The sequence below is a fragment of the Phragmites australis genome, chromosome 12, assembly GCF_958298935.1.
Source record: "Phragmites australis chromosome 12, lpPhrAust1.1, whole genome shotgun sequence".
Classification (NCBI taxonomy): Eukaryota; Viridiplantae; Streptophyta; class Magnoliopsida; order Poales; family Poaceae; genus Phragmites; species Phragmites australis.
Genome location: NC_084932.1, coordinates 29,137,675 through 29,153,984, shown reverse-complemented (window position 1 = coordinate 29,153,984; position 16,310 = coordinate 29,137,675). Strand labels below are relative to the sequence as shown.

At 44.2% G+C, this 16,310-nt stretch overlaps 1 protein-coding gene and 1 non-coding gene across 2 annotated transcripts; one reads left to right on the top strand and one right to left on the bottom strand.

Annotated features, from left to right (window-relative positions):
* Positions 1 to 440: 440 nt before the first annotated feature.
* LOC133887242 (ricin B-like lectin R40C1) lies at positions 441 to 1,723 on the bottom strand. Its single transcript, XM_062327188.1, has 2 exons — positions 1,608 to 1,723; positions 441 to 879 (listed from the first exon to the last, which is right to left on the bottom strand). Exons 1-2 carry the CDS (start codon positions 1,710 to 1,712, stop codon positions 535 to 537), a joined length of 450 nt encoding a protein of 149 aa, XP_062183172.1. The 5' UTR covers positions 1,713 to 1,723; the 3' UTR covers positions 441 to 534.
* A 13,017-nt stretch (positions 1,724 to 14,740) lies between these two features.
* On the top strand, positions 14,741 to 14,879 carry LOC133887571 (small nucleolar RNA Z247). The gene has a single exon (XR_009903608.1). It is a non-coding gene; the product is annotated as a small nucleolar RNA Z247 (small nucleolar RNA).
* Positions 14,880 to 16,310: the final 1,431 nt, after the last annotated feature.

Here is a 16,310-nt window from a genome sequence, read left to right as displayed (position 1 = left end):
CTCACCCGAACTAATGGTGGGCCCGAAGTACTCGTTCGGCTCGCCCTCCTCACCTTGCTTAAAGGCATGGTCCCAGTCCACCCAAAGGGGTTGGGCGTGTAACATCGTGAACTCCTCTGCGAGATCACGCATGCTCATCCGCCGGGCCACATGCAAAACTGCTGCCACACATGCATTACGTAGGATGAAAAGTGCCTCAAAGTGGCCTTATGGGGGTAAATTATACGGTTTTAATAGTTTTGGAGTGCCGGGTATCAGGTTTTTAGTTGACGCAAACGTGAAAGTTGTAGGAGTAAAGTAGACTTAAGTTGTAGGCGTAAAATAGAATTATAATAATCAATACAACAGGCAAGAGATACAAATGGCTGTGAGGCTGTCCATGACAATCATATATCGGGGTATGTCCTTGAGAAGTACAAGAATTGGTTCACCTTAGCGAGACCGCGCGGGCATGTCGATGAAACCAAATCCGAAAATGGCACTACGAGTTTTGGCGGAAGAAATCACATTTAGTGCGAAGAGTACATACGTGTATCACTCGTTGATGATGGGATAAATCTTCCAGATGGCATTTACAGAATGTGGCTCTGAATTATACATCCCTACGACCGTTCCTTCCTTGACATATCCGTTTATCCCGTTGAGGGTCTGGGAGATGTCTTTGAGCGTTCTTATTTCGGCAAAGCCGCCGGGGAGTTGCACGCCCAACGACCACAGCATCGAGAGCTCCACGGCTACATCGCCGCTGTAGGGAGCCAGCCGCACCACGTTGTTTCTGTTCACCATGGCTTGTCCCGTAGTTCTATTCACCAGAGCAAATGCCCTGCGGCCCTGGTCATCGGTCAGCTTCCCGACGGCGTCGTGGTCCTGGAACCAGTGCTGTTCATACGCAACAACAGTGGCAAATACACGCAAAAAAGAAGATAAAAGTTATCACAAGTACGAGCGATAAGATCTGGGTACGATAAGATTGGTTAAACATATAATCCGAGCCATAGAACAGAAGACATGACTGAGATTTGGGCGAATTCACTGGGTGCAGTTTACAAGCAACTACACCGGATTTGAACCCCCGTCCTACCTCATTCCGGGCACGAAGGTTGCCTAGAGCATCTCCAGTGGCCGAATGGTCGTCCTACGTAACATCCTCTCAACCGAATCAAACCATGAGGCCTTGAGAGGAAAAAGCTCCTCCGCCATCACCTCCCGTCTGTGTACTCTCCTTCGAATGTTTGCCGGGAGATACATTTGAGGCCTTGAGGGAAGAGACCGGTTGGGAGCACATCAAGAGATGCGGCCATGAGGGAAGGGAGTTGGTGCCTGCCTACTTTCTGGTATGGTAGGCGAGCAGATCAGGCGGCAGAAGCTTCATGTGCATAAATCAAGCAACCAGGGAAGGGACTATTGTGCCAGAAAACCAAAAAAGCGAAGCAAAACCAAGCAACCAAGCACGGGAAATGTACCCACTATTCTAGCTTTGAGATTTATAGGTGGGAAATTCCGCACATATATGAATCGGCGGGATCTGTCTATCAAATCAATCTGTATGCATTACGGCAAAAAAAAATAATGTGTATGCTAGTCAGACGTGCATGATCGATCCTTACCTGGGATTTGTCGTTGGAGTCGGCACGGACGAGAATCACCTTATCGCCACGGACGGCCATGTTCAAGGTTGTGTTCCCCTTGCAGAATATCCTCATCGGCTCCATGCTGGGCCGCCTGTTCTTGTTGGCTACCACAGGTATTTGGTTTGATGTACTCTAGCTCTCTGTCTCAGTGGTGTGATTTAACAGAAACTAGAATCTGGACTTGGGTTCCCCCGGAACTGGCTTCCCTGCCGTTGGATCGAGATGCAACAGCACCAGATGGCCTTCACTCTCCTGCATGTTTTTTTTTTAATTGATTAGGAGAGAATCTGAAAGATATTTGTGCAAATCTTGTTCGATTGATTTCCGGGGCAGCCGAGAATCAAGCCTTGCTGGGGTAGTTAGTGAAAGTGGTTGCACCATCTACCAATCAGGGGTTAAATCTTAAGTTTGCTCCTTGTATATCTTATAAAGGCAGAATTTTGTTTCAGTGGTAGGTGACGTACTCGCCGATAATAAGGCGTTTGTGGTGACTTCGACAATCTTCAAGCTCTATATCTCTGATCTTCAGTATGCACTATAGTGATGTAAGTGTGTGAGTACGTCTCCGAGTTGTACTAGTCTTTTTTTTTTTAAATTCCTGAGCAGTCCAAACCTTGAGTTCATTCGGTTTTTCATGCGTGGTCTGCAAATGTGCTCGTCTGTGATGTTCTTGTGCAAAGATCAAGAGTCTGAGGAAATCCCAGATCAGTGTACAGTTGTTGCATGTCCATGTTTTTAAAATTTTATTTAGCATTTATGTTCTCCCTCCATGAGAAAAGCCAGATCAATGTACTTTCTTTAGCATTTACATTTTCCCCCATGAGCAAGCCCAGATCAATGTACTTTCTTTAGCATTGATATCTCCCCACATGTGCAAAGCCCATAGTACATTGCTACAGAACGAGTCATCTGTGCCCCCTTTTCACTCCTGGTTTGAAAATAACCGGCAGTGATAAGGTGTCACTTCTGGTTTATAAGCTCCAACGACCGATCAATCAGTGAGCTGTTAAGAACCGATAGTGATACCCACTGTCACTACCGGTTGGTATCATGGACCTGCAGTTACTACTTTATCACTGCCAGATTGTGTCATGGATCGACAGTGATACATCTTTATCACTACCGGTTGGTGTCTAGGACCAACAATGATGTGTCTCTCTGTTCTGCTCGACAACGGCTCTTTGTGGCGACCTTGCGCAATGAGGCTTCAAAATTTGGAGGAATCCATGTGACATAGGTGTTCAAAGGTTAGTAAGATCATCTCCATTTCATTTGTACTTAGATTTACTTGTTAGATTGCTCTAAATTTTGAAAATAGGTGCTTGTTTCATGATGATGAATTTTGAGCCAGAGCTCCAATTGACTTAGTGAATTTAAGATAATCGATTTTAGGTATACATAATCTAAGTTAGTAAGTTTATCTCCATTAAATTTGTACTTAGAATTACTTGCTAGATTGCTCTAGATTTTGAAAATAGGTACTTGTTCCATGATGATGGATTTTGAAAGAGCTAGAGCTCTAATTGACTTAGTGATTTTAAGATAATCGATTTTAGGTATGCATTATCTAGGAATGAATTTATTTATCATTAGTTAGCATTATATTCTATTTTGTTGATAATAATTAATTAAATGGATAGTTATTTCATATTAATTTGATGGATTTATAATAATTGATAAAATTGCAGATGGACCGAATATGGATGTACGATACTGTCAATAGCGACCCAGAGTTCTTTAACGGCATTGAAGTTTTTTTGAGTGTTGTCGTGGCGTACAAGTCAAATAATTGTGATGACTACATATGTTTTCCATACACTAATTGTGTCACACCCCAAAAACCCTAACCTAGTCATCGAGCATGCATATGCAACATGACATCAAGGCTTTTAGTTTTGTTTAAAGTGCTCAAAACATTTTTAAATGGTACGTCAATAAGCGATTCGCATTTCCACCATATATTTATGAGTGAGAATTATTTTAAAGTAGTCTAGATAGCGCAAAATCATTTAGGAAGGAAGGGAAAGGAATTGGTAGAAAAGGGGGATAAGAGGAGACCTCACTACACATGGGCCGAGCCTGCGGTCTGACCGGGCTTACCCACAGTTTGACCACCAGGACTTAGAGGCATCCACCTAAAACCCATCGACCACCTCTCTTCACTCTCTCCCACACTCATTTCCAATCCACCCCAAAACCGCGAGAGAGAGAGAGGGAGACCACCTCGACCACCACGATGGCCAGGGATCGACAGAGAAGACTTCCCCAAGCTCCCCAAAGCCTCCCCGACCTCCTTCCCGCTGTCTTCCTCGCCTGAGGAGCTTCCTCATGTTCTTCTTCCACCTCAAGGCCAAGCACTACCCCGGAGCTTGATCTTTGAATTGAAGCCTCCCCGGAACTGGCCAACCCCCTAGGAAGCTTCCCCATACCAAGGTGAGATTTCCCCAACCATTTTCCCATCATCCCTGAGCTCAAATCGATCCCCACTAGCTTAGACCCTAGCTCCACCCTTAGCCATGGACGTCATCCATAGGGTCCTCGAGTTTGGCCCCATGCCTGTTTCCCAAACTACCCAAAATGAACTCTCCTAACATTGTAGAGTGTTTTGGTACCACCCTTGGTTGAAGGCATCGCTAGAGCCTTCGTCGGCGACCTCGTCGAGGTGCTAACGGCCAGGCCTAGCGATCTGACTGCCGGGTTGGACTTGGTCTACTAGTTTTTGGAATTAGACGCCATAATCAGGAGTCAGACCACTTTTTGGTCGGTCTGACCGCCAGACCCCATGGTATAACCGCCATGGGTCCGGTTTGACCGCCATGGCTACTTTGTACCATTTCTTCTCTGTTCGACCCTCACGGTCTAACCGCCACCCACCCCATTCTGACCGCCAGCTACTCAGAACCAAATAAGCTTAAGTTGCCTCATGTGTTGTTTAAACCACTTCTAGCCCAATCGATCAAGCATTCTTTTACAAATATTTTCATGGCATGGCACATTGCATCTTAGTTATGATCATGTGTGATAAGCATACCTCTTCATTTCTTCTTTGTTCATTTGATACATTGTTCCATTTATTGGAGAGTGACACATCGATAGTTCAAGAGTTTGAGGCCGCTATCGAACCAGAGGTGTACGTGAGCGAATCACCAGAAAACCAAGGCAAGCATCTATGCATATTCCACCTTTACTTTGGATCATTGGGCTATCTAATTTCGATAAGTTATCGCTATATGTATGTCATGCATATTTAGCGAGTCAATGTTGGGTTTCATGGGTAGAACCTATGCTGATGCATTTGTTCCTACCTTGATTATTGCTGATCCCCATTCTTGTAACCTAGGTATAACCATGTTAATGTCTAACTTAAAGTTATCTAAAATGCTTAGCAATGCATAGGTCATCGGTAGAAGTAGAGTGGTGGAATGTCCATCATTCGCAAGCTATATGGCTTAAAATATTAGTAACAAGGAAAATGATGTTGGGATGAGTAGTTTGTGAGAATGAGACGAGATGTGGGCGGTGTTAGGCAACCAGATGCCATAGGCCGTTTGGATCGATTAAGCACCGTCCATTGTTTGCCTTTGGCTTAAGCACTTTCTGTACTTCTACATATTCAATAAATGTACGAATGAGCCAATTATCATGCGTTGTGCAAACACTTGACTTGTGGCCCTATTATGTGTAAGAGAAAAAGAATGAGGAGAAGCAAGGTGGTGGGGAGCCAAAGGTTTCCGGGACACACTCGCGGTAACCCAGTGCCATAGGAGCAAGCGTAAGTGGGTAGTTCTGGGTATGAAAAACGTTGTCTTGGGGGCCAAATGGATGTATCTGAGTCATGTGGGTAAAGATGTACCCACTGTAGGGTGTAAGATCAATTCGAATTGCCACGCTCTCAGCTATGAACATGCTTATGTACATCCGCATCAATCATAGAGTCCCGATGTTAGGTTGTATATGGTATGTTGGGAAGTGACTCGTGTATGTCTATGTTGAGACGGGCATGTACTTATGATGGTTATGGTTATACATATGTTATCATGGTGGGATAGCATAGGTTTTGAGATATGTTAGGTGCTCACATTCTTGAGTCAATAAATTACTTTTGCGTATAAATTCATTTAACCTTGTGGCTGACTCCTTGCTACTCATTCCAAATGTATTATCGTGGGAGTCGGGTTATTATATGTATCCACTATTTGTAAGTCTTACGAGTACCTTTGTACTCAGGTTACTTTCGTTGAGTTTTTGCGTTGAGGATGATCTAGTGTACGGTTACTTCATTCCCGCCAATGTCGGAGATGGACAAGAGTAGTTGTGAGCTACTCGTGGTGACTCATTGGTTCCTTAGGGCAAATGGTGCCACCTCTTTTGTTGTTTATAGATGTTATTCTGATGTGTAGTAATATCAACAAGCTAGGATATAATAATTGATGTATTTTGTTCCTTCTAGCATTCGTTGATGTTACGTTGAATCTTTAAATCGTTGAACTTGTAATGACTTAATGGCTTGTAATATATTTACATTACTCGCTCTTTATTTTGCCTTGATATGATGAAGCTTGTTGTAAAATGTGTTTGTTCCAATCTTGGGCATAAAACACAAATCGAGACTACTGGGATTGGATTCATCTTAATCATTCATGGCTGCGATTGTGGTTTTAAGATGTGGGTTAGCACATGGCACGTCAAGAGGTGGGTGTGTGCTAGCTCTCATCTTAATGGACGATCGCCCAACTTGATTAATTCGAATACAATTTGGACGGTTCCTCACAGATTGTAAGAATGAGAAGCAATTTTCAAGCATAGAGTAGATCCGTGCATACTTACTTCAGAGTGGTTTCAAGCCTAGCTATACCCGTTGGACCAAACACGGTGAAGATGAGGAGATTGAACATGAAGGGCAATCCATTGTCGAAGAAGATGGAGGCAATGATATGACGGTTGATAGGCCAAGTAGGTTGTATGCTCGTTGGGATTGGAAGTAGAGAAATTACTATATCGCCAAGATTTTGCAGAATTGGATGTATGTCCAGTGTGCGGAGTAGCACGGTACAAGCGACGCAACAATGATGATGATATGGGGGTGAAGCATAAGAAGAAAAGACCCCCGCTAAAGTGGTTTGGTATTACCCTATAATCACCCATTTGAAGCGATTGTTTGTGAACAAAAGGAATGCCCAGATGATGCAATGGCACGTCGAAGAGTGCAAGAAAGATGGAAAGCTCAGACACCTTGCTGATGGCATGCAATGGAGAACTTTGATAGAAAATACAAAAAAGCAATTCGAACATAATGTGAGGAATATAAGGTTCGGGTTGAGTACAGATGAGATGAATCCTTTCGACAACATGAGCTATAGTCATAGTACTTGTCCCATGACTCTATGTATCTACAACCTTCCACCTTGGATGTGTATGAAGTGGAAGTATCTTATGACGCCATTACTGATCGAAGGGCCTAGTCAACCTGGCAATGATATTGATGTGTACATCAAACCATTAGTTGAAGATCTTCTTATAATGTGGAACAATGGCGTACGAGTATGGGATGAGTACAAACGTGAGAACTTCACCCTACACGCAATGTTGTTCAGAATAATCTAAGATTGAAATGCCCTTGGTAACCTATCGGGACAGACAGTAAAAGGATACAATGCTTGGAAGATACAATGAGCCAGTGGCTGAAGAACTCTAGGAAAATGGTTTACATGCGTCACCGTAGGTTCCTTCGCGTGGATCACCCTTACCACCTCAAGGCAATAGCTTTTGACAGGACAAGGGAGACTGGTCAAGCTCTGAAGATTCGCATTGAAAAATAGGTATTTGAGATGATAAAGAATATTAGAGTTGTCCTTGAAAAGGGGCAAGGCAGTACAAAATTCCCGAGTGGAAAAAGAGCTCCTATTTGGAAAAAGAGATCAATTTTTTGGGACCTACCTTATTGGCAGGACATGGAGGTCCGACACACACTCACGTCATGCACATCGAGAAGAACTTATTTCACATCTTGATTGATACCTTACTAGATATAGAAGGCAAAACAAAAGATACACTCCACACACGGATGGACCTGAAAAATATAAACCTCAGGAAGTACCTACAGCCTGAAGAACTGGACAACGGGAGAAAGCGGCTTCCTACGGCTTTCTACACTCTAAGCAAGGAAGAGAAACTCAGCCTGTGCCATTGCGCATGAAGTCAAAGTTCCGCCCGGTTACTCCACCAATGTAAAGAGAATAGTCTCGATCAAAAATTTGAAATTAGTTGGCATGAAGTCTCATGACTACCACGTGATGATCACACAGTTGCTTGCAGTTGCAATAAGGGGCGTTCTGCCAGAGAAAGTTTGAGACCCGATCATAAAGTTGTGTTCATTCTTCAACGTGATCTCACAGAAGGTCATCGATCCGTTAAAACTAGAAAAGCTGTAGGATGACGTGGTCCATACTCTATGCTGGCTTGAGATGTGTTTCCCTCCATCTATTTTTGATATCATGACCCATCTCATTGTTCACATCATAAGAGAGATAAAGATCCTTGGCTCCGTGTTTCTTCATCATATGTACCCTTTTGAGAGGTTGGTGTGGGTTCTGAGGAAATATCTTTGTAACCGAGGTCGGTCGGAAGGTTGCATTGCCATAAGGTGGGGAATCGAGGAGGTCGTTCAGTTCTGTGTCTACATGAGTATCAAACTGATTGATATGCTTGTATCTCGCCATGAGGGGAGGCTATAGGGGAAATGGACAATAGGTGAGAAATCAGTCTGTACCAACGATCGTGTTTGATTCACTCAAGTACATTTTGCAATTTTGCAAGAATCAGTTGTAGTGGGTTTGTATGTCAATATGCACGTGAAAATGCTATGTAGCACAAACCCAACAAAGTCAAAGGATTGGATCATGAGGGAGCACTGATATCATTTCGGTGATTGGTTACGTAAACACATGATGGGTAAGGATACAGAGGATGCTCAGTTGAAACTACTTGCTCATGGACTGTCAACTACAATTCTAACATTCCAAGGGTACGACATCAATGGCTACACATTTTATACAAGACCACAAGATGACAAGAGCACTAACCAAAATAGCAGTGTTCGTATAGATTCCTACGACAACAATGGCAATAGGGAGACTTACTATGGATTCATAGAGGAGATTTGGGAGCTGCTGTATGGACTGTTGAATGTCCCTCTTTTTCGATGCTAATGGGTCACACTCCCAGAAGGAGTGAACATCGACAAGTATGGTATGACTACCGTAGACCTCAAACACATCGATTACAGAGATTAACCATTCGTACTTGCCAATGATGTTACACAAGTCTTCTATATAAAGGACTCGGCTAACAAGGAGCGTCACGTGGTTCTTCAAGGAAAAAGAAGAATTGTCGGAGATGAAAATATCATCGACGAGGAAGACTACTTACATATGTCGCAATCACAATGAAGGTGTAATCATTAACTAAAAAAACTTTGATGTATTCATTAACGATTTGCTGAAATTTGTATTAATTAAGGACATGTTGATTCGTATTAATTAGGATTTGCTTTAATTTTTGTTAAGGATATGCTTTAATGTAAATACTATGATTTAATATACTACATGAATAAACTTCAAAGATTCCTCTAAATACTATTTAAAACCATAAACTATAAAAAAACAAAACTGGTATCACTATCAGTTCTATATTAGAACCAACAATTATACCCTTGAATATAAACCACACCCCCTACACTTAGCAACAACCCCCAAATCCTAGTTGCCAGATGCCTGCCGCCTGACCGCAGCCACTCCGCCGCCCCAACGCCTGACCGCTGCCGCCGCCCCGACACCTGACGCCCTGATGCACGATCGCTGCCACCACCCCCCGCCCAACCAGCTCCTCGATGCCATTCGCCGTTTCTGTTGAGCCGTAGCCCCAATGCCATTCGCTGACCTGCTTCTTCCCCAACTCTGTCAGCTGCACCACCACCTCGCCATCGAGCCACCACCGTTGGTGAGGGTCCCCTCACCTTGCGCCCCGACACCCTCCCTGGTGGTGCGGCTGCTGACCCGGTCGCCGCCTCGACTCCCTCCCTAACAACCCAGCCGTTGACCCGTCTGCGCTCCCTTTCGTTGTCGCGTCGCCGTCGACTTGGTCGCCAACTCCAGTAAGTACATGTGTTAGCAAGTTAGAATAGCAAGTTAGGGCTATCAGAGACAAGCAGAATTCTGATTTGAGGCAGATGTATTATACTTGTGGGCTATGATGTGGGTGATTGGAAGGTTGGATTATTTTGTGTGGCTTATACTATTGATGCTGGCCACTGGGTTGTAATATGGCCTTATCAGTAATTCGACTGGAGATTGGCCAATGTTCTGTGATATGTTAATGCTTGATAGTTTGTCTACATTGTTAGCTGTTTTGTTCTTTTTAGATGTGTGTACATGTTTGAAGAATTAATGAGAGATCCAATTTCAGTTTTGGGACCAGATAGCTGCAACAACAGAAATAATCCTTATGCATATGTTATTTTAATAGATTAGTTGCTCATCTAATTACTTATTTAGTTTAGTTTTTGTCATCTTCATTTCCAGCGAAAAGGCTCAGATTCTGCAGCCCGGGCCCCACGGAGCTAGATCGTCCTAAGTAGAAAAAGTTTTGCTCGAGTTTGTTTATTCGGCTAACACCCAATTTTGTTGGTCTTGTAAAAATGAGTTGGAAATTTGTATCTAAGCTGGAAATTTGTATGTAGGAATGGCACCTCCAAAAGTAAATGGTCTCTCCTTGGACTAGGGTGCAGCCTCAGATGCAGATGGGCACGTGAACATGGAACAAACGAGAAGCAGTAGCCCAAGAAGTGGTAGCCCGAGTGTGTACCTCAACTAGGAGGATCACCTTGACGCTGCAGAGGGCCAGACCTCTACTGATGCACTACTACAGAAAGGCTCATCAGTGCAAGTTCAAAAACACCATCATTGTCGGTTTTTGAACTGGCATTGATAGTCCATGACTATCAGTGCCAGTTTGTGAACCAGCACTAATAATAAGTATCAGTACCGGTCCACAGTTATCAACTGATACTGAAAAGTTTCCCGGAGCCAAAAAATAAACAAGCTTGGCTCGGCTGCCACCGCCGTCGCTGCCCCGATCCGACGAGTCGTCGACCGATTCCTGAAAAGGAACTAAGAACACACAAATGTCTTATAGATCGCATACATCCACAAGAACACACAAGAACATGTACTCACAATTTTATTCTCTAAACAATATCATACATATCGCATATATCCACACTAGCACACACAGAACGGGTCATTTGCACCAGCTCTAACGCAACCAATGAGCACAAGAAGCAGATGGCGCATCCAAGCATCCACAAAAAGAAATCAATGGGAAATTAAAAAAATGCATTGGATTGGGATTGAACCAAAGGGATCCTCAAGCCCACGCCGCAGTACTTGCCGTAGCGGATCCTCACGGCTGTTGCAACAAACAAGAGCTGCATCAGATCAGGTCACCACCCCAATTGAATCAAATCGAATCGAATCGAATGGAATTGGATCAGATGAGGATGAGAAAGGAGAGGGAGGGGTGACACACAGTCGCAATTGAGGGCCGCGCAGGAGAGGCTGCAGGGTGTCAGCTGAGGCACCGGCACTGAGGTTGCGGAGGCGAGGAGGAGGATGAGGAGTGGCCATCATGGCGACATCGGTCGTCTCTCTTGGTTTGGTTGATGGCACACGGACGATGCCAGGGAAGGTGCCGCAACCTTCTTGCCATCGCCGTCACAGAAGCTGCTAATTTGGTAGGGGGGGATCAGAGAGGGATCTCGCCAGACGAGCTGTTGGTTCAGGTAGAGCACGGCGGTCGTGAGCGAGAGACAGAGAGAGGAGGGATGGAATCTAGGTGGCCAGTTTGGACTTGAGATTTTTTAGGCCGCAGACGGGTCGTGGACGACGACTAAAATGGATTCAATTTAATATTCTTGTCCATCTCCTAGTTTCAGTGCCAACCGTAATATGAATCGACACTGATAAAAAGTATCAGTACCGGTTCCTATTAACAACCGGCACTGATACTATCAGTGCCAGTTTATGTTAAGAACTGACACTGATACTCAGTATCGGTGCCGGTTCAACCCAACTCAATCAATGATCGAGCGTGGGATATTACGAACCGGCACTGATACTTCATCAGTGTCGGTTCTGGTCTAATCGGCACTGATGACCCTGTACGGATGACCAGTTCTGTTGTAGTGATGCTACAAATGGTTAGACGTCCGAAGTACAAAGACTGTGTGGCTGAGTTATATGCAAGTTGCCTATGGAACATTTTGTCATCACGGATATTGGTTCAATCGGGGAGCCTACTAAGCCACTGCATGTATTGGGGTCGTACAAGATAACATGTGGGGTTCTCGTTAGGGATCATGTCCCAATCAGCTATAGACATTGGAGAGGCCACTAAGATGACCAGTGGGTGGTTCCCAATGACATCAAGGACCTTATATGGGACAAGTTGCTAGAAAAGTTTGAGTTCCCTCAAGGGTGCAACCTAGAGCGAGCGAAGGGCCACACATTATTAATAATGGGAAACTCGTTTAAGGATTTCAAGGGTACATTGTACAAAGGATATGTGAAGAAGGGTCGAACACCGGATTTTAATGATTACCCTAAGGTGAAAGACTATTGGAATGAATTCGTGCAGTACAAGCTATCAGAGGAAGCAATTCAGTAAAGTGAGGCAAACAAGGCCAACCCCGAGAAGAAAAATTATGACCACGGACTTAGAACGCTTAGGTATGTGAGGAAAGTACCCGAGTAGGAGAACAAGGAAGAAAAACTAGTCTGCATCGGTGTCACACCTATGACGGCTCAGTGGATTCCATGAGCGAAACACTATCTATACGCGAGGGGTGACTCTTTCAGATGAAGGCCACCTAAGCTTCAGAAGCAAAAAAGATCATGAGGTGATGCAAAGTATTGCGGATGCCCATGCCCCGTCTTTCCAAGGCTTTTTCAAGGTAGATAGGGAGATGGATGAGCTAACCTTGGCACCGGATCCTCCTTGTCATCCAGCCAAACATTAGAAAGACCGTTGTATTGGATTCACAAGGAGACCACAAATACAATACCAACCTGTCATAGACTTGCTAAACAGGTAAAGTCCATCATTTCATTAGTTGCTCTAGTAATCTTCCACTCAATTGAATCTAAGTCTAATAATACTATTTATAATCATGCACAGGGCATACACACGATATTGTAAGAAGTGTGTTCGATACCATCCATATGTGAAGGAATTCAATGTCCGAAGCAACTTTCCGGTACGTATGGAATATTCATGTCTCCAATTCCTACTAAATGATTCGTTTCATGCCACTGATGTTTCATATCTTTTTTAGTGTAACAAGCAGGAATTGGGCAACAATTTATGTGGCTTCTATGTATGTGAATTCATGCACGGATTCACCAGAGATAATATGATCCAAGATGATGCAGATGTATGTAAATACATATTGATGCCTACTTCTCAGCTTCTATACGTGTTGAATGATTGATTTCGTTAATTCTTCTAATGACAGCTAATCAAGATGAAAACAAATAAACTCCTGCAACATCACATCAGTGCACTTTAAGAACAACTCATCGGGTTCATCAATAATGAAGTCATAAGTGCAAAAGGTGAGTTTTGAGAGCCGGCATATGGAGCGAACCCTTCAATAAGCACTCGGGACTTACCGAGTTTGACAACTTCAAGTAGCAAGAGAGCTTGAACTAGTTATCGTTCTTGTAGATTCTTATTCCAAACTTGATGTAAAACTGTTGTGAATGACATGTGAATTGTGTATGTATATGTGCTTTGTGAATGAAATGTGTCGAGCTAGAAAGATGTGGCTATTGCTGACAACAGCACATGTGTTTAATGATTTATTTCAATAGCCAGATTTGAGAGGGGGGGGGGGTAATCATTAACAGTTCATGCCATGAACCGGTAGTAATAATCCAATTATCACTGTCGGATTATTACATGAACTGGCAGTGATAGTTGGGTTATCACTTCCGGTTTGTACCATGAACTGGCAATGATAGTAACGTAGTTTTTGAACCGGCGGTGATGAGGGGTTTTGTAGTAGTGTTAAGGTACATTTCATCCATGATCTTCTTGGTCTTGAGCATTTCCATGTGTATTGATGAAAATCATGAAATTGTTGCACAATGTATGAAAATTTATCACTATGCATTTTTTTTTCGAATTGGTTGAATGTACTGTTGGAATACAAGGTGTATATGTGTACATACAGCGTACATTAGCGCAATGTGCGCCAGTGCCAGCATGTTCCGATGGAAGGCGTTTCCCTGCATGCGATAAGGAAGGTCCTCTAGAGATAAGATTCTATATTTAGATTAGTTTGTTTCCTAGTTTGTTTGATCTGATCCCTGTAATTCAGGACGACCATGTTAGTCGTTCCTTTCCCTATAAACGCCACGGCAGAGGCTATTTCTTCTATATATTAACACATAGGCTGTGACGGATGGGTCACCGCTTCCAGCAAACTTGACATGGTATCAGAGCCATCGCCATTACCCACCATATCGCTGTGCTAGACCGCATCTGGAGGTGTGCGCACCATGGCTGCTTCATCCTCTATGCCAAGTGCGGCAGCCATGAACCCGTTGCTAGGCCATCCAGTCACAGAGAAGCTCGTCAAGATTAATCATGCTCTCTGGAAGGTGCAGATCAGCACCACCATCCGTGGGGCTCAGCTCCAGGGGTACCTCACCGGCGCTGCAAAGGTGCCGGAGCCGGAGATCGCTACCATGGTGGATGGGAAGACGGAGAAAACGCCTAACCTGGCGTATGAAGACTGGGAGGCCTCGTACCAACAGGTCTTGGGGTATATCCTCTCGTCTCTAACACGGGACGTCTTGACGCAAATCGCTGCGTGCAAAACCGCAGTCGACGTGTGAGGTGCGATTGAGCAGATGTACTCGTCGCATACTCGAGCGAGGTCGGTGAACACTCGCATTGCCCTCGCTACAACGCAGAAGGGAAACATGACGATCATTGAGTACGTTGTGAAGATGAAGGCTCTCAGTGATGAGATGGCTGCCGGTGGTCGGCCACTCGACGATGAAGATTTGGTTCAGTATATCATTACTGGCCTAGATGAGGACTTCAGCTCTATCGTCTCCACCATATGTGCCAAGGTTGAGCTTATCTCAGTTGGAGAGTTGTATTCACAGCTCCTCAATTTTGAGACATGACAAGAGCTCTACCGTAGCGGCACACAGGGCGGCTCTGCAAACGCTGTCAACCGTGGATGAGGCACTGTGCACGGTGGTGGAACCAGCGCACGTGGTAGCGGTTTTGGCGATAGGGGTGCGCAACAGCAACGCGGCCGGGGTCGCGGCAGTGGAGGCCTTGGTCGCGGCAATGGAGGCCGTGGTCGCGGCCGCAATGGAGGCATCGACAACCGTCCCATCTGCCAAGTCTGCTCCAAGGGAGGTCATATTGCTACTGATTGTTGGTATAGATATGATGAAAATTATGTTGCAGATGAGAAACACGTTGCCACAGCCACAAACTCCTATAATCCTATGGAGTAGACTCAAACTGGTACATAGATACCGATGCTACCGAACACATCACTAGAGAATTGGAGAAACTTACTGTCTAGGAAAAATACAACGGCGGAGATCAGATCCACACAGCTAGTGGAGCAGGTATGGATATTAGTCATATTGGTCATACCACTGTTCATACCCCTAGTCGTGACATTCATCTTAAAAATGTTCTATATGTTCCACAAGCCAAAAAGAATCATGTTTCTGTACATCGTCTAGCCGCTGATAATTGTGCTTTCCTTGAACTCTATCCTGATTTCTTTTCTATTAAGGATCAGGTCACCAAGAACACCCTTCTTAGAGGGAGGTCTCGAAACGGGCTCTATCCTCTTCCCAGGACATCCATCAAGCAAGCCTATGGCGCCTACAAGATTCCTTTTTCCCGGTGGCATGGGCGACTAGGTCATCCCTCCCACTCCATTGTCAAACAAGTAGTCACTAAAAATAATCTCCCTTGCTTAGATGAGTCTGTTAGTGAGTCAGTCTGTAATGCTTGTCAATAAGCAAAGAGTCACCAGTTGCCCTATCCTACCTCATGTAGTGTTTCTACTTTTCCCTTGGAACTCGTATTCTCTGATGTTTGGGGCCCTGCTCCTGAGTCTGTAGGGAGAAAGAAACTATGTGAGCTTTATTGATGATTTTAGTAAGTTTACCTGGATTTATTTGTTGAAGCACAAATCTGCAGTTTACCAGAAATTCCAGACTCTAGTAGAAAGGTTGTTTAATAGAAAAATTATTGCCATGCAGACTGACGGGGGGGGGGGGGGGGGGGGAGAGTATCAGAAACTCAATCCCTTTTTTTCAAAAATTGGCATTATGCATCATATTTCTTGTCCCCGTACTCATGAACAGAATGGGTCTGCTGAGAGAAAGCATCGCCACATAGTTGAAGTTGGCCTCTCTCTTCTATCTCATGCTTCATGCCTTTGAAATTCTGGGATGAAGTTTTCCTAGCCGCCACATATCTCATCAACTGTGTGCCTAGCAAAACCATTCAAAATGCCATGCCTTTGGAATGTCTATTTCACCAAAAACCCGACTACACATCTTTGAGAATTTTTGGGTG